The 25019-nt window shown below is 38.2% G+C and overlaps 1 protein-coding gene across 1 annotated transcript in view; it reads right to left on the bottom strand.

Moving 5' to 3' along the window:
• Positions 1-7985: 7985 nt before the first annotated feature.
• The window catches only part of LOC309661334 (uncharacterized protein), a 172412-nt gene continuing 155378 nt past the window's right edge, over positions 7986-25019 (bottom strand). Inside the window, exon 4 of the mRNA XM_082463074.1 lies at positions 7986-15817. Coding sequence (XP_082319200.1) covers positions 15780-15817 — 38 coding nt within the window. The 3' untranslated portion in view covers positions 7986-15779. The remainder of the gene's footprint in view (positions 15818-25019) is intronic.

The raw sequence follows: 25019 nt of genomic DNA, 5'->3' as shown, positions 1-25019 counted from the left end.
ATAGTAGAGTACAGAAGCTCTATGACTTGGTTCCTCTTTTTTTCCATTCTGTTACTGACCGGGGTTCTTGGCCTTCCCCAGTCAATAGAAATTGACTAGAGGCCAGACAAGAAATTCAGGCAAGGCTTTATTGGGGCCCCTGCTGCAGCAGGGGGGAGCGAGAACAAACAACAGATTCCCTTGTTTGCTCACTCCCTGAGCGGGGGCAAGCTGGTGCCTTATATGGGGTGAGGGTAGGGGTATCTCCAGAGGGGTGGCTTAGGTGTTTGCCCACCCCGTAGGTGGTGGTGTGTGCAGGGGGCATGCGCAGTACCCTGCTTTTGCTTCCAACGCCCTGTTTTTGCTCCAGCCTCTTCAAAAGTGGCAGTTGGGTTTTTTGGTCTCTTTGTATCTTTTGGGTTCAGAATTTGTCCCAACTGAGCATGCACGCAGTTATTTTTAGTCCTATACAGTTTCTTTGTATTCTGTTGCTCAGGGAGAGGTGTGTCCAGGTGCAAGCATTGCAGCACTGCCACAAATGGTCCCAGGTCCCAGCAAAGGGTCCCAGGTCCCAGCCTGTCTCAATTCCACCTCCTCACATCTTCCCAAACTAAAACAAGAGTGAGAAGCCGTGTGGACTGCTGGCAGTGGTCCTCACTATGCCCAAGGTAAGAGCCAGATCTGCAGCCTCTTATGTGAAGTTCTACTCAATCCAGTTTGAGTTACAGTTGCTCTAGGGAAGATTAAGCTTTCTGACTATTTTTAAAATGAAAGAGTTAGCTATAAATTCTAGGTTTTAGAATTCTAAATTTGAGACCTAATGCTAAGGCTCTCATACTCCCCAAATTTTTAATCTAGTCTCTAACATAATAGTGATACAGAGATGTTTTGTACTGTATTTGGTTATGGGTGGTGGTTATTTGGAGTGTGGGTGGGCACACGTGCATGCTGCACCACTGATTTTACCATGAGTTAAAATTCAATCTGTTCCTTCCTATTTCGCACATGTTCTCATAATAAAAAGTGCTTAAATGACATTTTAAAATAATTTTCAGATTTTGTGTTACTACTATTATTAGATAACCTTATTACACATTTTTGTCATCTTTTGTAATTCTTCGTAGCAATGAAGTCTCCATTACATTCTTCCCTGCTGCCTAAACCTTGGTTTATTTAATAGATGCTGGACATCAAAGTATAACTAATGGGCCATAAGGCAATTTTATCGCCTTCACAGACTAATTACTAAAATGGCCTTTATTTAATTCTCTGAGGACTGATCTCCAAGAAAATTACAACCTAGTGACAAAATGAACAGAAAACTCAATGTTAAGCCCCCATTGTAACAGAGTAGCAAATAGTGGCCACTTGGATGGTAATAGTAAATATGAATCAAATTAGTACCTATCCAGTTCAATTATCATAACATTTGCTTAAAAACTGCTTTCTTCTTATAAAATTGAACCGTTTAACTGATTTTTTCCAGCCCAAGGAAAACAATTTTACTATAGTGGCCACTGATCAATTCTTTAACAAAACTTCTAGTTAGAGACTAACTTTTAGAAAAAATTGACTTAATAGTTCCTATATAATTGAAGAGAGCCTAATAAGCCATTTTCTGTATTAGGATATAAAACCTTGTTAAGATAACTAAATATTAATAATGCTTTTTCACTCTTCAAATACAAATTAAGAAAAAAAAGCAACTTCTAAATGAAAATATGGAATCAATGAATTAAATTCAGCTAACACAAGTGAGTCTTACCCTTTAGAAATGGGCTGTACTTCTTACTAACCAAGGATTCCTGAAACAAGGAACCTGGCTTCACTTGTATTACCATAAATATTTTGATTCAAGAGAACATTAACTGATTTTCCATATCAGGAAAATAATTCATCTTTCAGACCATCTTCAACCACTGTATGCAATTTTCAAGCAAGGAAAGGCAAAGACAAACCCAATCACTTATTAGCAGAGTTTGTGAAAACATAGTCAAAGTGGCCTGGTCTCTAATTTTGAGTTCAAAATTTTATCAAAAACCACATTTTTCTGAACTAGTTAAGTAGACAATAGCCTCCTTGATCTGCCATTACTTTGAAAACATAATGACCTATCGTTTATTTTTTAATATTTGAAACTTGAAACAAAAGCCAAATACAGTTCTTAAACTGTTTGACTTCTCTTACAATTATCATAGTGTGTGATCCCTCAAGTGTGTAAATTGATTTCTTTTCTCTGTACATTATGTGTAACCAAGGTTTACAGATGTAGTTTGCCCTTGCACACAAAGCCTTCACCAATGTGTTGCCATAACTAAACAGTTCACTTCACTTTCAGGCTGTAAACAGGGAATTTACAAGTTCTCCACTAATAGAAAAAACCTACACATCTATTTTGAGTCTGTCTAGCCTGAAGTGCTGGAAAATTCTCAAGACATCCTCCTCAGGTCCACTGCGGGTGGGAGGGAAAAGTGAGGTTCATCAAGGTAATAAGTCATCCTTATACATATTCAACAGAAGGGACACAACTGAACACATCCAACTTATTCATACCTGTGGAGGATTGCTTTTTGTAAGATATTCTTAACATGTGTTTGCTGCCCTGTTTGGGAGTATTCAGTTCTGCTGTAGAAGTCAAGAAAAAAATTGGAATGGATAAAACTCATAAGAAATGTCAGAAAGTAAGTCAGTCAGTAAAGCATATTAAATACGGATTGCATAAATGGAATATATGGTGTTTAATATAAATAAAAACAATGAAACAAATGAGAGTTTTATTTTGAGATAGAAAGGCATGGAAAGACCAAGAAAGCCTTAAATATTCATAAGGTACAGTTCATGCTGCCTCGGCGGCAGCTATGGTATCATGGGCGCAGCCACCCATTCATTCCCCAGATGTGCTCTACCTGTGGAATGCAGGTAAAAGCTACAGACGCACAGTGAGCTACAACCATGGCCAGATGCTGGCCAGTCCCCTGCTCTCTCTGATAGAAAAGTGTGCGCTGGCTGAAGGCACCTTTCAGTTGCCAAGGCCCCTTGCTTCGCTTCCTGGATTAGTTTCCAATGGCTGCCATAACAAACTGCCCCAAACTTAGTGACTTAAACCACAATAATTAATTATCTTACAGTACTGTGGGTTGCAAGTCGGACATGAATTTCACTGGGCAAAAATCACGGTGTCAGCTGGGCTGCTTTCCTTTCTGAAGGCTTTACAGGAGATGCCATTTTCTTGCCTTTTCTAGCTCCTAGAGTCCACTGGCATTCCGTAGCCAGTGGTCCCTTGGTTCATCTTCAAAGTCCGCAACAATCACACCTTTATGACCCTACATTCATCCTCACATCTGCCTCTGACTATAGCCAGGAAATGTACCCCAATGTTTAAGCACACGTTTGATCAGATTAGATTCATCTAAATAATCCAGTATCATCTCCCCACCTCAAAGTCCTTAACACAGTCACATCTGCAAAATCTCTTTTGTTATGTAAGACAATATATTGGCAGCTTCTGGGAATTAGTGCATGAACATCTTTGGGGGCTATTCTGGCTCCCACACCTGCTATAACCACACTACCAGTGAGGAGGGCCACAGCATGTGAACATGACATAACCTAGGACTTGGGTAGGATGGGCTTTCCATTTGCTTGCTCCCTATTCCAAGTGTGTCAGTTTAGTCAGTCCCTTTTCCTTTGCTATCCCTGTATATTTGTAATTTAGTAAACATAGTGATTCAAGCTTCTACATTTGGTATGTCTTTCTCTTTCGTGAGCTCTGGAATGATCTGCCTGAGAGTGCACCCAGAGGATACCCTGGAATCAAAGTAACTCTCCAGACAACAGGATCTCAGCCTTGGTTGGTCCCCACCTGGAGCCTCTCAAACCCCACAACCTCATATATGTAAATCATGATTAATCTCAAATGAGAAAATAAATAATTGGTCATTTATCTTTCCTGGAATAAAACAAGTCTATTTCTGAAAGAGTAGAAGATCAAATCAACCAAAAAGAAACTCAGAAAGCTGAGTAGGAAGAAGTAGATATAGAAAGGGAAATAGTTTTAATTCAATAGAAACTAGAAACCATAAGAGGCATACTGCTTGGATTACCAAGAATTACAACTTTAATCTAAGTAGAAATTGAAGGTCAAAGAGGGAATAATTTGTGGTAGACAAGAAAGGCCAGCCTCAAAGCAGGAAGGGTTTAAAACTAGAAAAATAATTCTGATTTTTTTAGTAGGGCAGGCCAAAAAAACCTGACTTAGGCATATTCTTGGCCTGAAAGATGCAATAACGTTCTTTGTGTCCTAGGTTTATTAATTTTATTTTTTAAGCTGGGCCCTGTATCCATTTGAGGCACCCAATATTCCTCTATCTGCATTAATGCGACATTGACTTGGCACCTGTTATATGCAAAGCGTTTTGCTAGGTGCCTTAAGCCTGGCTTTTGGAAAACAAAAATTGAAACTAATGACTATAACATATAAAATGTTGCAAGATCTGGCTCTTGTCAACCCTTCCAGCTTCTCATTTCAGCCTTCCCCTTGCTCAGCCACAATGTCAGCCTTCCCGCCGTTCAACAACCCAAGTTATCTCCACTCTCAAGGTCTTTGCTATTGCTTCTTCCGGAATGCTCTTTTCAGATTCTGTTCCAGGTTGGCTGTTCCCCGTGTTCGGTGTTTGTTCATATGTCGCTCCAGAGATGTCTTCTCTGCCACCCCAGCTAAAGTGGCATCCCTCACTCCCACTCCAGCTGTGTTCTGTGGGATCACTTCTTCCATAGCACTGGTCACCATCTAAAATTACCTTGTCTATTTGTTTACTTGGAGTTATTTAATCTGTTTCCTTGTTTCTGCTTACTAGAATGCAAGCTCCATGAGACAGGTATTTTGTCTGTGTTCTCACCACTGTATCACCAACACCCAGCACTCATTGTTTTGCACATTTTAAATAAAATCTGAATGATTAAATAATGACTAAGTGAATGGATAGACTTAAAGATGAGTTAGATTCTGTATTCTGATAACACTGTACAATTTATAATTCTACTGAGATGTGAGGTATGCACAAAGCCAAAAATTGTCATGTTTCTGATTGGGTTATATTCATGGTTCCCAAACTGTGTGCCAAAGCACACCAAGAAACCTCAATTAGCATTCAGAGGTGACACTGGATATTTTAAACACCTGAGGAATTTATAGCAAAACATGTATTAGACACAATGAGAAATGCTAGATCAAGGTAGTTCACACTTTCAAGGTTAGATCACATTACATTTTTTGATGATGTCATATTTTTGTGAAGATGGGTTTTCTATGGTTGCTGTGATAACAAGCAAATACCATGCAAAAATCAGTGTGGAATAGGAAATGAAGTTGGTGGTAACCAGTCTGATTCCGAGACTTGAGAAACTGTAACAGAGCCCAAGAGATAAGTAATTCTGGTTACTGAAATTTAAACTCTCTAGTAACCATATTTAAAAAAGAGAAAAAAGGCAGATTAAATTAATTTTAATGATATATTCTATTTAACCCAGTATGTCAAAAATATTACCATTTTCACATGTAATCAATATAAAAACATTAATATTTTAAATTCTTTTTTGCATCCTAGTCTTCAATTCAGCAATTCAGAACAGCCACTCTTAAGATGCCCAGCAGCCACATGGGGCCAGTGCTGGTCTACAGCACTCAAACTCGCAAGCAGAAAGCATGTTGCATTACAAAATTCTGCAGTTTTTTTGATCTAAAGAAGAAAAAATTTATCCAGGTCTTATGGCAAATAACCAATAATTGAACACAAAAGAGAAGCTAAGAATATAAAATACTGTTTGCATTATTACGAAATAATAGTCCATCAGTGATTTCATACTTATTCATCTAATGGAATGGCATTCTTTTTTTTTTTCATTTTACAAGCATTTATTATTTCTATTCACTCCATCACTTACTGAACATTTAAATAAAAACAAGACTCGCCATAAAACAAACAAATGAACATTACAAAATAGAAACAGACTCATATATACAGAGAACAAACTAGTGGTTACCAGTGGGGAGAGGGAAGGGAGGAGGAGTAAGATAAGGGTAGGGGATTAAAAGGTACAAACTACCATGTGTAAAGTAAATAAGCTACAAGTATATATTGTACAGCACAGAGAGTATACCCAATATTTTATGAGAACTTTAAATGTAGTGTAATCTATAAAAATATTGAATCACTATGCTGTACATCTGAAACTAATATAGTATTGTAAATCAACTATACTTCAGTTTTTAAAAAAACTTGCCATTTTAAAACACCTACTAAGTGAAACAGAAATTTCACTTCCAAGTGACAAAACCAGTTTAAGCTAGCTCAAGCCAGAGAGAGAAAGAAAGAGAATTTATTGGTTCATGCAGCTGGAAAAGTCAAGGCATGACAGGATCCAGAAATTCAGTATTATCAGAACACTCTCTTTCACCCCCTTTCTCTTGGCTGTGTTTCCTCTGGGTTGGCTTCATTCTCAGGAAAGTGCTTTCCCACCAGGTGGCAACAACAGCTCAGTGTTTATATGGCCTTTGGCACCCATCATCTCAGAAGGCCTCTTCCTGATATTTATAGCCAAAGTCTCAGAGAAGGCATGGATTGGTCTATCCAGGTCACATGTCTTCCTTTGAACCAATCCATGTGACCAGGGTTATGGCACTGTCTCTGGAGTTAGAGATTAAGGCAAACCCCATCTAAACTGAGTGGGCTGAGGATAAACAAGGTTTGGGTGCCCAAAGGAAAACAAAACTGTCCACCACACTTAGTTCACATCAGGCACCATATATACATCACCTCACTAAATCACAAGTACCCTGTGTAGGTTGTAATGGCATTCTTTTAATGAGATAATTTGTTTAAAGCATTTACACAGTATCTGGCATGATTCTGGATAAGTATTGAGTATTGTTATGAATACCAAGGAAGACATATCAGTTTATCAACATCCATGATGTGACGAAGAAGAAAGAAAGCACAAGAGTACAAAGTACCCATCAATTACTTTTAGACTCTTTCTGGTAAACACTGGCCAAATAATTACAACAGAAAATATTTGTAAGAAGAAGGTAAGTGGTAAATTGAACATTTCCTAAGCACTTAAAAACCTTTCAGGTTTCTGAGCCTTATTACATTATTCAGCTCTGAGTGTCTCAAATACAAGTCTATATCTTTACTGTTTTGATCAAGGCTAATCAGTGTTTCTAAAAATGACCCAATTCTGTTCCTTTTTACAGCTGAGTAATATTCCATTGTATATATGTACCACACTTTCTTTATCCATTCCTCTGTTGATGGACATTTAAGTTGCTTCCATGTCCTGGCTATTGTAAAATAGTTCTTCTGTGAACATTGGGGTGCATGTGTCTTTTTGAATTCTGGAAATTGGGTCATTTGTAGAGACGTGGATGGACCTAGAGACTGTCATACAGAGTGAAGTAAGTCAGAAAGAGAAAAACAAATATTGTATATTAATGCAAAAATGTGAAATCTAGAAAAATGATATAGATGGTCTTATTTGAAAAGCAGAAATAGAGACACAGATGTAGGGAACAAACGTATGGATACCAAGAGGAAAAGGTGGGAGGTGGGATGAATTGGGAGATTGGGATAGACATAGATACACTATTGGTACTATGTACAAAATCGATAACTAATGAGAACCTACTCTATAGCACAGGGAACTCTACTCAGTGCTCTGTGGTGACCTAAATGGGAAGGAAATCCAAAAAAGAGAGGAGATATATATATATATATATCAGCCATATATATATGGCTGAATCACTTTGCTATACAGTAGAAACTAGCACAACATTGTAAAGCAACTATATGCCAATAAAAATTAATTATAAAAAAAGAAGACTAATCAGTGTTTCAACCAGGAATTTTCAGGAGTTTGCTATTATTCATACGTCCCTCATTTTTGTTCAGCTTAAGGGAAAAGAAATAATGTGCTAATGTTTTATTTCCACATTCTCTATTAAGAAATCCCTTCCGTTACCCCGTCCGTGTTTCTTCCCACTTAGGCAGGAATGTGGCAAATGTGACCATTCTTACCCTAGTTAAAGCAGAGTAAGCATTCCCTTCAAGCAAGAATTAATGCTAACCTTTGTAAGGATGTATTTAACCTCTTAAAAATCCTGCTAGTTTCTGAAATATTCATTGTACTGAAATCAATAAATCACTGAAATCCCCACTGGGAGGGAAACTTCCTGAGGTCTCAAAGGCCAAGCCAGAGTGGAACTAGTAAACATCAGTTTCTCACAGACATGCAATTAGAACATCTGTTTGTGTCTTCTATGCCTCTTAAGATGTTTACTCTGTTAATTGTAGGCATAACATGGGTCTCCATCAGTATTTTTGTTTTCACTCCCACTACAGGAATTCAATAACAGAGTTCTAACCCGGGCCAAACTACCTTACCGGTCAATTAGCAACTTGTCTTTTGAAAGAGAGTATAAGAAATGCAATTTGTCAGAAGCAAACAATGACTGGTGAGAGACAATCATGAGAAAGAGCTGCAAGTTGCAGTATGGACTAACATATCACCCATGTGATATTTAAATGGTTCTGAAGTTCATAATTGGGTTGATTATATCAAAAGAGCCACCTCTGGGATCTAGGGATAGATTTTGAGCTTCTATGAGCATTTTAAATGCCAAGTTCATTAGCCTTTCCAACTGTGCTGTTAATTTTCCAGCTTGGGTTTTTCTGCATGAATGGGTAGTAATCTTCTGTACTTTCCTCAATTTTAGAGTATTGGGAGAAATAGAGACAGTATGTACCAAAATGCCTGAATTACAGATTACTGAAAATTATTAATTACATTTTAGTAAATTATCTACATTTTAAGATCGTACTAGATAAATAAAACAATCATGAATTCATAAAATTAATCCACTTGAAAACTTTGAAATATTGGTGAAATTTAGAAAGATAGTTTACAGATTATGTTCTAATGGTATCATAATCTTTAAAAGATATTTAGCACACCAAAATTTGGGTTTTAGCTATCTATCTATAATATTGTTAAATGAATAAAATAGTTCTGCAGCATTTACTATAATCTTTACTTGGTATTTACCCAGTAACCTTAACTTGTTCCCATCCACAGAAATGATTATGTAATAGTAATCATCTGTATAAAATCTTGAAAGTATAATTGACATTTAATTTATACAAATTTCTCCCTGTCAAATAATTACCCAGTATTTTAATAAGGAATAAAATACAGTATTAATTTCATCTTCATTTCCATTCATTATTTCTGATGATTGTGAATAATAACAATTGCCATGAATGGCAAAACAGTAGAAGCAAGAATTTGACAGCATTTAGCAACTAGCTTGCTCTGTGTCCAACACTGTCTCTGAAATATACCAGCTGGTTTAGGAGTGTATTTCTATGTCACCAGTCCTTTAAAAGAGGAAATTAAATAGAAGGTAATACTCACCTGAAATTAAATTTCAAGATGGACTTCACATCTACAATTTAAGTTGAAACGTCTGAACTTCCTCAAAAGTAAGCACAGCTACAGTAAAAACTCGTTTGCTAAATGTTCTGCCTAAAATGATATTTTTCAAACATCTGGAAACTACTTTTCCTCCTTTCTAAAGGAAAGGAGGCCAAAGCTTGATGAAGAAATTTTATTTCAATGGCTGTGGAACAGATATTCTCCACGCTGGAGCTATATCGATGCAGGGCTTTTCCAGTTCATAGAATGCCCTGGGCTGTTCATGGCTAAAAGGTGTTTTTTTCTAAGGTTTATGGAACACCTCCCGACACCCACACACACTTAACACACCTATCTTAGCTCTAGGAATCAGACCTGTCATCAAACTGCTTCCATACGGCTTCATAGTCACTTATCTATTGTCACAAACTCACTTCTCTATCGTCGCAAGACTCAAATTAACCCTTTGTCCTTATTGCTATGTATGTATTCTGTTTCTAAGTTAAACCAGAATGGTAGCTTCACTGGGGATTGGATTCATGCTAGAGTGATTTCTACATTCCCCTGTTGTTCTATCTCAATCACAGATAGGGATGAAAGAAAACATACATTTGTATATATTGGTTTTGTTCATGTTATAGCCTCGGGCAATTATGAAAACAGATAAGGAATACTTATAGCCTATGACCTCAATACACATGCTCTAAGCCACTATGCCATCCAGCCTCTTCATAATAAAAAATTCAACACCTACTTTAAATACCCACTAAGGAACATTTTTATTTGAACTATGACCAAAAGAAAATGGGATTTTTCTAAATAAGGGCTCCATTACAAGAGTGATGTAAAAAAAAACTTCCACAAAAGTTTCGTGTGATTCTTCAAAACCTGGCATGTGAACTTTAGAAAAAAAAAAAATACATGCAATGTTTACAATAAAATACATAATTTGGTTTTATGTTAAAAATTAGTATGCACATATTTATATGTTTCTGAGACGTAAATCAAACTTAGCGAGGTAGACTTTCTTGACTTGCAAACCTACAAGTAAAGCAGTAAAGTTACATCCCTCAGAGAACATACCAGACTGTACAGCTGTGCAGCTGAATTATGCATTATATGGCCAAGTCAATTTATCATGAAAATTGACCAGATTTCCTGCAGGCTAATCCAGTATGGTTTTGATAGCTAAAATATAAGATAAAACACATCATAATTCACATTGCTATAATCTAGACTTAACCAAAACTCAGCAGTTTTGAAAGCATTAATTTATGTAATGATCATTACATCAAAGTCGAGTACCAAGGTAATAATTTAATAAATGATTCACAAAATTTCTAAAACTGTCTCTAAAATAGATAGGGCTAAGTTCTGTGAAATTCACCAAAGTTGGCAACAACAAAAAGAATAGGGATGGGAATAAGGGGAGTGTTGTTTATTCTTTAAATCTTGTACTCCTTACAAAACCAGCAGCTACATAAAATTTCTTTAATCACAGGATAACAAAATGTCAGAATTGCAAAGGAAAAAAATTTATATTTAGTCAGGAACATAATTAAGAAAAACAAGGTGGGTCTTAAGATTATTGTACAAATTTGATGATCATCCACAAAGAGAAGCTCAAATCAAATGCAACCTTGTAGGTCAAATTTTTTCTTACCAGTTATATGTACATTTTTAAAACCGTCTAGCACAGTTTGTATACCTGTAGTACATAGCCTGGGCATGCTTTATCATAGCACTTCTGCTGCTTACCTTGTCACACAAAAAATTTTTCTATTTAATTTCCAGTCTCCTAAATTATACCATAATTACCTTAAGGACAAAAATCTATATATCTTACTTTCTCTCTGTTGCTAATATATAGTATACTGTTGTAGTTCTTTAAATATTTGTTGAATTAAACAAAATTCAGCACGGCAACTTTCAAGCACAAGGGAAATCTGTTTCACTCTGTTTCTGGTATTATACATTCACACACCAAGGGAAAGCGAGGGTTTATGTGTGTGTGTGTATGTAAATTATGCATACATATTTATATATAATTTGTGTATAATGATATATAACTGCATATATGTCATTATACACAAATTATACACATACATGTATATCAAACTGCTCTGTCATTAAACTCTCAAGTTTTCATTCTTGAATTGTGTGGTTTAGAATGGAGAAATTATTCCAAATGATTGATAAATATTTTAGTATTGCATATGGTCAGACTATGAAAGTTCAGGATTTAAATTCCTGAGGCAAAATCAAAAAAATATTTTAAAGAACTCCCTCATTCTAACTCAGCTCTTCCAGAAGTCCTACTGCAGGATACAAGAGGCCACCAAACCATTCGAGAAGGCTTGAAAAGGAGCTACCCCTATACTTACTGTAATGATTAAGGAGAAACAAAGATAATAAAACAGTAAACAGAATAGAAAGGCAAGCATGAAGATCTCACTAAAAATAAAAACTGAGATATACAGCCAAATGAGCCACAGTTCGAATAAAATGATGAGATGGAATCACGATGGCCAGCTCTTGTATTTGCCCGTCGTCAATTCCAAAGGATGTGGAATAGTATCATTTAAGATTTAAGGTTAACATAGCTAAAAGAAATCACTGTCTGCATATTCTCACCGGGCTGTATTTTCTGGAAGTCTGGAGAGTAATCTGTATTCTTACTCTGTGTTGATGCTATGTCAGACGCTGTTTGATATAACTGATAGCGGGTGTCTGCACTGAAAGTCTTCCAAAATCACTTCCCTCCTCTTGTAGTGTAAACATAACTCAGTCACAAGTATTTAACTAAAAAGAATTAATTATCCAGGTGATTGCATATTCTTTTGCAGTGACATCTGTACCTTGATCGTCTTTCTTTTGTTTATACACTGTACTACCATATAACCAAGTTGAAGCGTACTGCTCTACAACAGAAAGCCTGGACCCTTAGGGCTTCAAAGCATAGCACATCACCCTTAACACTTAGCTCTCTGCATTCACTGACCCTAAGGGAAGGTCAGGGCCATTTTCCTTTGGTCAAAGGAGCAGTTCCCCTTCTATATCTAATAGTGTCCTGCAGGAAAATAGAAAACAAGAAAAGGCAAGATTGACCCTTTCAGTAAATGTTATAAGGTAGAAAGAATGTAAGAGATAAGCATATTGTGCTCTGATAATTTATACTTGAGAATAAAATCTAACTTTCTTTTTCAGTTATTCTCCATCCACCCCTATGAAACACAAATTTTTCTATGGTAGCATAAGGCCACTTATACCATCCCCTCAAACATGTTTAATGGATCCAAATCTTCTGAAGGAGTACTTTATAACAAGGCCACACATACACACACACACACACACACACAAATCATGATTTAATGTTTAAAAAAATCTTGCATTTTTTAACAATTTTAAACGCAATTTTATTCAAATAAAAATAGCCACCGAAGGCTTTGTCTACAGTTGAAGAGTTGTGCTTATTTAAAAGATAAAGCCAATAAAGAAAACATCCAAGTCTTTAATTACAGGTTTTTTTATACATTGCCAATCATTCTCAAGCTTAGTTTCTACACCCGAAAGCCCTATTGGACTGCTAACTTTCTGGCAGGATGAAGAAAGTGGCAGATTAAGATGACCGGTTTTATCAGTTCTTTCTCTGCCTGGAGTCTCCTCTGACTCCCGAGAGATTCCCTTGGATGATTCAAGTAGAGATGTTTTTAGTGATTCATTTTTATTTTACTTTGTTAGGGAAAAGATTGACACAGATAAAATATGACTAACGGCGACTAAAATATTATTTAAGCTATTACTGTGGCAATCACTTATTCCAATTTTCTGGAACATTCTTGATTATAAACATCTGCTTTAGGGTTCCCAGAAAGGCAGCACTAATGTTTTACAATGTATATCCCAGTTTTGGATTCTGAACAAATGGTCATACAATCTCCCACTTCCCAGTAGTATTACAAAAGTTTCTGCATCACATTTCCAAAACAATAAAGGTAACTGTTTCAATGAATGAGTAGTTTGTGCACATATGTTCTCGTGCCCTTTAAAAAGAAATTTTAAATAACTGAAAGTTTGCTGTCAGGAGAACAGATTCCCTGCAGTAGTTTTGTGATCTGTTGGATCTTCATACTGTGCAGGTTTGTGTTACCAAGTGCTATTTGCATAGCATCCCATCAAGGAAAGTTCACTTGTTGCAGATGGCCAGTGTGGGTAATTCATTTGCCCACCTGGACCTCGCAAGGCAGGGCTGAATCAGTACTCCAAGCACCAAACCCACAACCATACTTGAGCACGAGATTGAAGAAAGGCCTGTGGATGTCAGTAAGGCTTTCTCAGTCATCCCACAGTCATCAAACGGAGACTGAATGTCTGGCTAAAGTAACCACACGCTTCATTTCCCTAAGGCCCTACGGGTGCTGTGCTTCAGAGGAACTCCGTGTGTCACTGAGGTGACCTCTGATTAGGAACAGTCAACCATGCAAACCCTGAGAACTGCAGGGAAACAAGGGACTGTCATCTAAATGCTTATGGTGCAAGGATTACCACATATACCATTTCAACACCCACTCGGGGCTGGGGAGGGGGTCCTCCCTGTGACCTCCAGCTACCCAGAGAGGGCCCACCGGCAAAGTCACTAGGTGACTAAAACCCCGATCCTTAAGCGTAATCTGTACTAGAGTAACAGTACTTTTTCAAAAAAATGTGTGTGTGTGTGTGTGTGTGTGTGTGTAAGCATATGTCTATCTCACTAAGTGTCCTTCTCCAAGATTCCATTTCATCATAAAATGGCAAATTCATTCTAAGGATAAGATTTTAAACCTTTTCTATTACTGGGTAATAATTATGATTAGTCCATAGAATCAGATACTGTACATAACTAAATACTGGTGCACAGGAAAGAGTGGATAATACTCATATCTGGTTACACACTTCAAACTGGCTTATCTAATTTTATTTTGCTTATTTTATTTGTATTTGTCTACATAAATCAGTGGAATTGTCATCTTCTGCCCTTTGACACAAAAGCAGGAAGAGTAAAAAGAGAGTGTTTCTGAGTGCTGTTGCATAGATTAGTACATGAAAACCGGATGGAATAAAACTAGGCTATGGTAAAGTCAGCGAGCTTAGAGGTTCATATCTGATCCAATCTTTAACCTCACTGTTTCCTTTCCTTCTCCAAGTATTTATTTTAACTCTGAATTTTAGTCTTTGGCCTTCAGTGCCAGAAATATTCTTACATGTTCAGATAAGGCACTTTCATCCAGTTCCAAAAATGTTGAGGGTGAGTGTCAGATCTGAATTCCTGCTTATCCTGAGGCAAATGTCTCCAACTGGACAAGCACTTGGAATGTCTTGACTGAAGTCCCTGCAGCTGACAGGGGGCTGTTTGCTGTCTCGTTTTTTTTATCTCCACCATCCCCCTTTTCTGCATTGACATAGCAGCAGGGACAATAAATTGCTTCTGGATTCTTCCCATTCCCTCCAAAGCTCAGCTGAGGACAGAAGGCCCCCGTCGATTTTTTCAGCTTGACCCTACCTGTGTTTGGCTTTCGCCACTCGACCATGTCAGCATTCCAGGAACATGAGAGAATGCCATGCTTGCGACCCAACAGGAAGAGGAGTAAGCCAGGCGTTGACATCACCTGACAGATGTGTTTCTCAAGTGAGAAATTTTATTCAAGGCTTTTTCATGGAAATCATTGACACAGAAAAGGAATAAAGAAAAGAGAGGGAGAGAGGAGAGAGAAAGCCGGTGCCTTGATGGGCATGTTTTGCACCCCCATAAAAAAGGAACTAAAATGATGCACCCTCACCTTCCTTTCTCCACACTCCCCCCTCCTCACTCATCCTTTATGTCTGGAGGTAAAAGTTTCTGAAACACTATCGCTAGCGGCCGAGCAGCAACACATAATAACATGGGAGCAACACATAAAGCTGTCAGTCTTCAAGGAAAATAGATGGTCAGGTTGAGGGGGGTAAATGAACTAAATCAATTTGAACACGCATGTTAAGGACTGTGAAAGGGCAGAGCTTAGTGCCGCTAGGCTGGAAAACATTTGTCTCTGTCTTCTTGTATTTCCACAGCGCTGGGAGGGTCCACCCGCAGGCCTCTCGCTTGGCTCCAGTCTGACTCTGCGGCTGATTAATGGCAGCTGGAGGTGTCCAGTCATTTCCTCACCTAATAATAAACTACAACCCAAAACGGAGGTTCCCCTCAGGCCCACAGTTAACATACCTGTACTTACAACCCGGACGTAGCCAGTTACCCTGCATCTGTGCCCACTACTCAGGAAATACGTGCTCCAGCAAGGCTGAGGCCATTTTGTTCACTGGGGACCCGATTTCTGCCATCGACAGACTGTTCCTGTTATGCAATAAACACATATTAAATTCGTTCAGAGGCAAAATCAAAAAACAAAACAAACAAAAACAATGCTTAGAAACATCTTCTAGCGGTTCCACAAGATACCGTTTAAAAGTGATCCCAAAACCGTGGGAGAAAAAAATGTCAGATGACGGACTTGGTCTTAAGCCTTTTTTGGAACTTAAATTTTAAATTGCCGTTTCTGAAATGCCGGGGTGTAACTGCAAAGCCTGAAGCCTAAGCACTCAGACTCATTCCCTGCTTCCTGAGGCAACAAAAAAGCTGTTCGTACACAGGCACTTCTTCGTCTCGGATTCGTTTAGCAATGAGAACTGGTCCATGCCATGCACTACAAGGTGATTATGTGGATTAACTTTGCCATTTTAATTAAGTGGTTAGCATCAACATGTGTATTTATGGTAATTAACACAATTAAGTTAAGCTAAGGAATAATGTGTATTATGTACCAAGATGAAAATACAGAATTCTGTGTGTGTGTGTGTGTGTGTGTGTGTGTGCACAAGTCTGTTACTTCCACGTGGGAAGCAGCAGTGTGGGGTAATGAAGACTACAGGGGATTGGATTCAGATTTCATTTCTGCTGCTTTATTGCATAATCTCATGAAATTATTTTAACTCCTATAAACTTCTGTGTCTTCACTTGTAAAATGAGAATAATAATATTTAGCAGGAAAAATGTATGTAAAGTATCTAGTTCAACATCTGGCACATAGTAGGCAACCTATAATTAGTTTCACATGTCAGAAGTGAAGTCTAAAAAAATTTTAATAGGCGTAAAATACACATAACATGAAATTGATCATCTTAACGATTAAGTGTGCAGTTAGGTGGCATTAAATGCATTCACATTGTTGTGCTACCATCACCACCATCCATCTACAGAACTATTCTCATCTTGCAAAACGGAAACTGTATCCATTAAATAATAACTCCTCGTTCCCGCCTCCCTCCCGTCCCTGACAACCATTCTACTTCTATCACCATGAATTTGACTCCTCTAGGTACCTCATGTAGGTAGACTTATATGGTTATTTTTTCTTTTGTGACTGGTTTATTTCACTTAGCATAATGTCCTCAAGATTCATCTTAATCTTCCCATTCCTTTGCTTAGGAACAAAGAGAAAAGAAGTCTGTAGTAAAGATGCCTAAAGAATCTTTCTGATTCTTTATTTCCAGAAATGGAAAAAGTTGTTTTTTCTCACTCCAGGGGGTATCAGAATAATCTAATGGAGACTACATAGCAAAAGGGAGAGACGGAATTAGCTGGCCAGGGCATTACAAAGGCACACAGAATCTGTGATGATGAAAACCCTGTTTAAATCATCTTTCGTCTATGTTTTCAAGAAAATTATACCAGGCTTGCAGCTTGATACATCTTTTGTCCTTACTCAGAAGCCAGGATGCCACGCACAAGGTATTTATTATTATTCCCATGTGTAAAAGCCTTGATTCTGGTGGTCCTTAGGCATGGAGGACATCTCTATAATAAACTGCTCAACTCCCCAACAAGATGATGAGGGCAGACCTACCTATGTAAAAACTAAGTATAGTGTCACAAATCTTTTTATGCCATTGAATTGGCATAATATTTTATGTTACAATCCAAAAATATGTTGTAAAGAAGTACAGTACCATCATATTCTGGCTGAGGATGACCAGGAAACTGACAGTGAAGATGGATAGATTATATGTGGATGGAAGAGGAGACTGGCACTAAGAAAGATGATAAAGGAAAGGAGACAAGAATAAAGGAATTATGAAAAGATGAGACAAAGAGGAATAGTAGCCGAATGAATCAAAGACATCAGATCAAAATTTAAAGGTTTGTAATGTGGGTGTTGGACCACTGTCAGGAGATCCTAAAATAGGCCTGGCCAGGCAAAGGGAGGACAGATAAGGGACATTGCCAAGTTCATGACAGAATGTGTCATGGAATCACATATTTTGGGGGTCTTGGATGAAATTCAGAACAAACAGGAATTTACTTGATGAATTAATGGCATGTGACAGCAAATACCAACTAATCTTACTATCATATATTACTAAACGTGTGTCATCACCCATTGTGCCAGTGGTAGGATTGTTTCTAAAATACATTCAGCTAACTAGATTTGTACATGCCACTGAAGGGGAAAAGGGATGTGTGTCATTTTTAATAGAAAAATGTTAAGCCTTCTTAACCAGCCCCTGAGCTCCCAAAAAAGTGGAGACCTTTAGATAACTGAAGAGCTTACAGGACCGCGGATCGTGCAATGGTAACTCTACACTGGGGATGACTTGGGTGTACTCTTGACTGAAACGGAGGACCTGGGTTGGGAAATTTAAATGTGTGTACACTGGAATTCAAGTGCACATTCTGATGGAGTTACCCAGCTTTGTAATGAGGTCTTAGCTCTCCTGGTATCTCCCGTTGAGCTGTTTCCCTGGCTGGCCTCCTGGCATGTTCCCACGCACGGTCGGTAAATCTCTACCCACATCAATACTCACACCTCCCTCGTCTTGCTCCAACTGAATCTTTACATCTAATCTGAGTCTCTTGTAGGCAAACTATTGCTACTCTTTTCTATTCCCATTCCACTTCTCCCTTTTAATCATCATAAACCAACATATTATTTTCAAAGGTATGAGGCCAATGCACCCCACACACACCTATCTTTATCAGAAAATCTGGAAGAGGTTTATTCTTTGTTTGTTTTTGTTTTTAAGTGGAAATCTTATATTGATGCTTATGAAATAAGATTAGGAAGCAGCCCCAGTGAAAATCCTGAATAGATCTGTATTAAACATGAAAGGATAGGAAAGGAAAAGGTGTATGAAAATATAGGCATGAATAAGCTAGGTTACACTCATGAGTAACAAATGATACAGAAGGGAGTAAGAGCTCCAAAACCGGGTGTGCCCTTGTGCCATTCATAGATTTACAGGATATACTTCATGCTCTGTTCTGTTTGGCCTAAAAGTTGCTGTTTATTCAAGCAAAGAAAAAAAAAAAAAAAAAGAGGAATGAAACCTACAGAGAAAAACAGACCTCAGGAAATAAAGGTCTACTGAAATGATATGGTTAGGAAAACACACGGAAACCTCTAAACTTCAACTGAGGGTCAAGTCTGGAAACAAACGCTTTGTGAAAACTGGAAAGAAAGTCTGAAGACTTGAGCCGCTAAAGGGAAGTGAGTTGTGTTCTTAGTATATGTGTCCTCAAAGGGGTGAACCTTGTGTGGACACATCTAGTGGGAATGCTTTCTATCATCTCTCTGATTATTACCTGGTGATGTTACAGTGGCCACAGATAAACTCTTGGCTTCTTCCCACCAAATTCCCTTGTCATCACTATCTCCAACTCTACTCAGAGGAAGAGGCAACATTTTCTAACTTGCACAGACCAGTCATTGAGTCCTAGATGAAGTTTCAGAGGGTAATCATCAAAATCCTGGGTCTAGTTCAAAATGTTGTATGCAGTGATCATGCCAGTGAAAAAAGTTGTCTGAACCACACACTAACACCTCAGAATAATATAATTCACAAGACACTGTGTACAATCAACGTTTTTACTGTAGTAACACAGAGTAAAAAATAAAACTGCCCAAAAGACTAGATAGTCACATCTTCTGAGGTTTTTCTTTTTAAATTAGCAGGTGCATAGACGTCGAATTATAATCTGAAGATGATCATAGAACCAGATTAAACGGGGGTAGTTAGATGATTTTCATATTAGTGGTACCAAGCATCTCTTTCCATAAGTATGATATTCTCTAAGTGGAAGCATTTCCCTCACTCTATGCTCTTTCTGATAGATAGAGCCAAACTACAACTCCCCCCAAGTCCACCAATCCATTTCTGATCCATATCCTCCTGAAGCACACAACCTCTCTTCAGATATATTAACACCTCAGAGCCTTTCCCTAAGTCATAAAGCAACTAAATTTCTAACTATCGGAATAACTAAAGAATCCTTGCATTTTGAAGTCCTTAATACAATCCACCACAGATGGAGGGTTTCTTCCCTGGGTCAACTGGGATGATGTCCAATATCTGAGTTTCACCTTAGGTTTTTACTTTTCACATTTATAACGTTTATCTCATATATGAATTCTCCAATACCTGTGGATAATGTCTAAGAATTTTACATGTTGAATGTTTACAGCAGTTTTACTCGTCGGAAATCTCTAATGATATCTTGTGATGTATAATTGCAAAGTCTCCTAAATTTACCTGGACCAAAAGGTTTGTTTCTTAGCACCTCTCACATAGCAATTTCAAAGGAAATTGCTCTGACACAGGAGCTTTTAGGTACCTCTTTTTTTTCCTTTGGGAAAATTCTGTATACATATTATTCTTCTCTCAATATTGAGATTCATTTAAGACTGTTTTAGTTTGGTGTATTTTTGTTTTTAAAAGGATCTGATTCTGAGAATGCCACAGTGGACTGTCAGAGAACTGTCTAAGGATCTTACCATTCCTAGGAACCTGGTACTTGTAAATGTTGGTATTTTAAGCACGAGATCTTTCCCCTCAAAGTCATGAAGTGTCTACATCTAGAAGTCTACATAAAGTTTTCCTATCCCCCATACGATTTCTTTTTTTTATATATATAAATTTATTTATTTTTGGCTGCGTTGGGTCTTCGTTGCTGCGCACAGGCTTTCTTCTAGTTGCGGCGAGCAGGGGCTACTCTTCGTTGTGGCGCGCAGGCTTCTCACTGCAGTGGCTTCTCTTGTTGCAGAGCACGGGCTCTAGGCGTGCGGGCTTCAGTAGTTGTGGCTCGTGGGCTCTAGAGCGCAGGCTCAGTAGTTTTGGCGCACGAGCTTGGTTGCTCCGCGGCATGTGGGATCTTCCTGGACCAGGGATGAACCCGTGTTCCTTGCACTGGCAGGTGGATTCCCAACCACTGTGCCACCAGGGAAGTCCCCCCCCCCCCATACTATTTCAAGTCCTGGTGGTCTAGATTTGGGGGATGGTCTTCATAAATGATATCATATAACAATCTCTCAAACATCTGAAAGACCCAGTCTTTCCAGCATGAAAGTTCCTCATCTTCTAAATGTGCTCTCTCCCATAACTGTTATGTAGACCTTCTTATTGGAGGCATTTGAGCTTCTCCACAGCTCTCCATTCCACAGAGACACGTATGCTAAAATCTGAGAATTCAAGTACTGAGACAGAGAACATCCGTAAAAGAAGAGAAAATCTAAGAGGTAAAATGATTAAAGAAAAAGACATCCTTGCAAATTATTCTTCTACAACTGTGGGGTTTAATGCAGTAGTCGCTTTTAGGATCCCTTTATTTCTTTTTCTGCAGAAGATTTAATCCCTTAACAGAACCTGTTTTAGTACATGGATGTGCTGTAGTAATGTTAATTAGTATCTTTCTCCCTCTTTCTTGGGAAGGTGCCACATAAGATATCACAAATTCCTGACACATTTATCCAATGGGCCTCTTTGAAATAAATTTTCCTTCATAGATCAGCCATTAGAAAAAGTAATAAGCTATTCCATTAAGGAAAATTACATACGTATGACACATTGGGCTCTAAAATAGGAAATAAATATATATTTTACAGCAAAGGAGAACAAGAGAAAGGAGAAAGCAAAACTGGGGAACAAGAGAGGAAGAAGGAGGAGAGGCAAATGAGATACAGAACTGTATTCACAAACTATTTCTCTCCCTTGTTTTTTTTTTTTTTTAATTTTTATTTATTTATTTATTTATTTATTTATTTACTTATGGCTGTGTTGGGTCTTCGTTTCTGCGCGAGGGCCTTCCCCGGTTGCGGCAAGCGGGGGCCACCCTTCATCGCGGTGCGCGGGCCTCTCACTGTCACGGCCTCTCTTCTTGCGGAGCACAGGCTCCAGACGCGCAGGCTCAGCAATTGTAGCCCACGGGCACAGTTGCTCCGCGGCATGTGGGATCTTCCCAGACCAGGGCCCGAACCCGCGTCCCCCGCATTGGCAGGCAGACTCCCAACCACTGCGCCACCAGGGAAGCCCCTCTCCCTTGTTTAATTACACAGTAGTGTCAAGCCTTACCTTCCCCACCCTCCTCCTGCTTTTCTACGGCTTTCTTGTTATTAAGAGTCACTCCTTTAACCAACAAATTTACCACTCAGTGGCCACCTCTGCTACATGGCAAATACCCGATTTAGTACTATTATACTTGTCCCCCAAAGCTCAAAGCAGGTTCAAATTTACATAAAAGCTATTTGCTAGATGTGTAGATGAAAAACATACTTGAGCAACATAGGTTTTTTTTTTTTATTTAAGTTGGTTCTTAGTGCCCATTTTTAATAATTTTCATTACAGAAGCCATAAAACTAACAAATTTAGAACAATCCCACTCAATAAAAGAGAGTTGAATTTAGTACCTCAATGCTATTGCCTGAACAATAACAATTTTTTAATTAATAAATAAATTCCCAAACCATGTGTGATTGGGTGTAGTCACTCATTACGAGAGATCCAATTAACCTTCTGAGGCTTAGGGGCCAAATGACTTTACCAGAATATATCGTAAAAGGGTATTGCAAAAATTTCAGATTCCTCCCACAGTCCTTTAAAATTTAGGAGTAAGTTGATTTTCCAGACATTAGTGCAAATGTATATTCCATCTTTTCAGTGAAATCCAATCCTTTTCCCTGGTACGCCTAACTCCGTTACCACTTCTAGACAGTTATAAAATGCCCATCGTAGGACACTGCAAAGTGACAAAGGTGTATATTCTGCAGGTCAAGGTACTCAAAGCAGCAGTAATCATAACACCAAGCTCAAAAAACCTCTGAGTTGGACTTTCAGGAGGAAGGACGCCCTTTCAGAGACAACTGTCTCCATTCTAAAGCTATGGATTGGAACATTTGTTATATGTAAAACGCTTTGTAATGTGAAGCTTGGTCTAATTAAACCGGAGTATTGGGTCTGCTGGAGTGTAAGCTATCACACTTGGTGATAGTCAAACGCAAACACCAAAACAACTTATAAAGTTTTCTGCTCTATTTTGAAAGTTAGGCAAATAGGAATTTAAAAAATATGAATTAATACAGAAAACCCAGCAGCAAAAGTTATTACACTGCGATTAGAGAAGAACAGTAATAGAATTCAATGTGCACAGCACGTATGGTCGTCCATGATCCAGCCCCCGTCCAGCTCTGAAAACTCCCCCCAAACCTCACTCCCAGCCCAGCTCCCACCCACCACACCCACCACACTTCCCATCACACGGCGCTCCGGCCACGCATCACTGCGTCACCTGCAGACCCAGTAACACTCCAAAAGCCCTTTTATCCCGAAATGTGTATAAACTCATTCCTCCGCCTCAAATCTCACTCTCCAAATTTATTCCCACAGTTCTTCCTTTGACTAATTCCTCCGTGTCCCTGCAAAATGTACACAGGCTCCACAGCTGCCAAGAATGGACGTGCCATTAAAACAAACACCTTTTTAGCCTCTTGACGGCACCCTCATGTCCTGCTTTACATTACAGGATTTGGCTTTGCACAGATCTTGATTTGGGTAAATGAACAAATAAACGGTCCTGCCTGCTGGCAGAGAAATTCATTAAACTCCCAAGACCCCTTCTAGTACCTTTCATTTCATACTAAATATTTCACCCTGAGTATCATATTGATATTCTAGTGTTCAAAGTTATGGTATTTTTACCATCTCGATTGTGTTTTATTTCCAAATAAGTCTCTAATTTCATGGTTTGTGGCATATGTGATTTGTTGCTTAAGCAAACAATAATGAACAAGTCACCGTCTCCCTACATTGTAAATTAATAAAATTATGGTCATTGAAATTCTTAGAGAAACTAAACAAGAAACCGTGTATAATAAATCCTCATGCTTTTGTTTTCAGTAAGTAGGCAAACTTAAGAAAGCACTGATAAGTAATAAGTAATATAGAAAATTAAAATGAGTCCTTTTTCTTTGGCTTGACCCTTATAATGATCATATCAAACTGTAATTTCAATTATATTCTTGCTCTTTTACGTTAGGTTTGCTAACAACAATCTTGATCATAATTTTTTTCCCACAGAAGAGATATTCCCCTAGTTTCAAAGCCACACTGGGAGCAGAAGCTAGAAAATGGGTAACAAGTAGTATATCTTCAATGTAAGAGAAGCGAGTATTGCTTGGGTTACACCCAAAGGAAATAACATAGCCACGTCTCTTAAAACTTGAACTTACTGAAATGGCGAGGCTGGGTTCGTGAAGTGGAAATCTTTAATAAACTCTCTTCACCTTTAAAGTTCTTAACACCTCTAAGGATGCTCTAATTCCTGAACACGAGTCTTCTGTGAGGGATCATGTGTTCCCATATTAAAAAACAATAGAACAAAGTTGAAAAATTAAAAGGAAAGGGCTGGTCCTCACTGCCAGGACCCCGGCTTATCGCAGCAGCCTCCTATTTTTAACCAGATTGCAAATGGTATCCGTGATCAAAGGCCCAGAGCCCTGGAGGAACTTGGGCAAACAGCACGCAGCAGAATGCTTCCTGTTGATCTGTAAGCAGGAAAGGACTTTCGACATGAAAGACAGCTTAAACAGCACAAGAATAGCAATAAAGCAGCTGTAAAATGCTTAACGTTGCCCTTGAACGAATGTAAATTGTTCCAAATAATTTTTCCTTTTTTCACAGCCTCTGGATGCCCCGCTGGGGCATTTAAACAGCCACATGCTCCGTACACAAAAGCTTCCCTAAGTGGGAAAATACAGTGCACTAATGTGGTTAGAATAAGGGAACGGAACACATCCACAGCTGAGATCTGATGCCTCCTTTTCCTTTTGTTGGAGACTAAGTTCATTAGTGACAGGCTTGTTTTGGATACTAAGTTTCCAGTCAGTAACATTGAAGGGTAATTTTTGGTTTGGAAATATTCATTTAACCATTGAAGTGGTTGCTAATTTAAAAGATAAATGGTTATTGAGTCTTCACGTAGGACTGTTCATGCCACTGGAATGTATATTCACCGAAAGCTTAAGAAGTACAGCACTTACTTTTCTTTATTGTTTTCTATTAGACAAATATATACTATAGAAATGCTATGAATACTATGATGTTCATGTATCTTTTCTTCTATAAGACATGAGAATAGTATTCTTACATAATATTTCATATTTGCATAATTATAAAACATTTATATATATGATGTCATTTAATTCACAAAATGCTTTTAAATATGCTAATGT

Source organism: Balaenoptera physalus, assembly GCF_965194825.1.
Source record: "Balaenoptera physalus genome assembly, chromosome: 5".
NCBI classification, from domain to species: Eukaryota; Metazoa; Chordata; class Mammalia; order Artiodactyla; family Balaenopteridae; genus Balaenoptera; species Balaenoptera physalus.
This window is presented reverse-complemented; position numbering and strand designations above follow the sequence as displayed.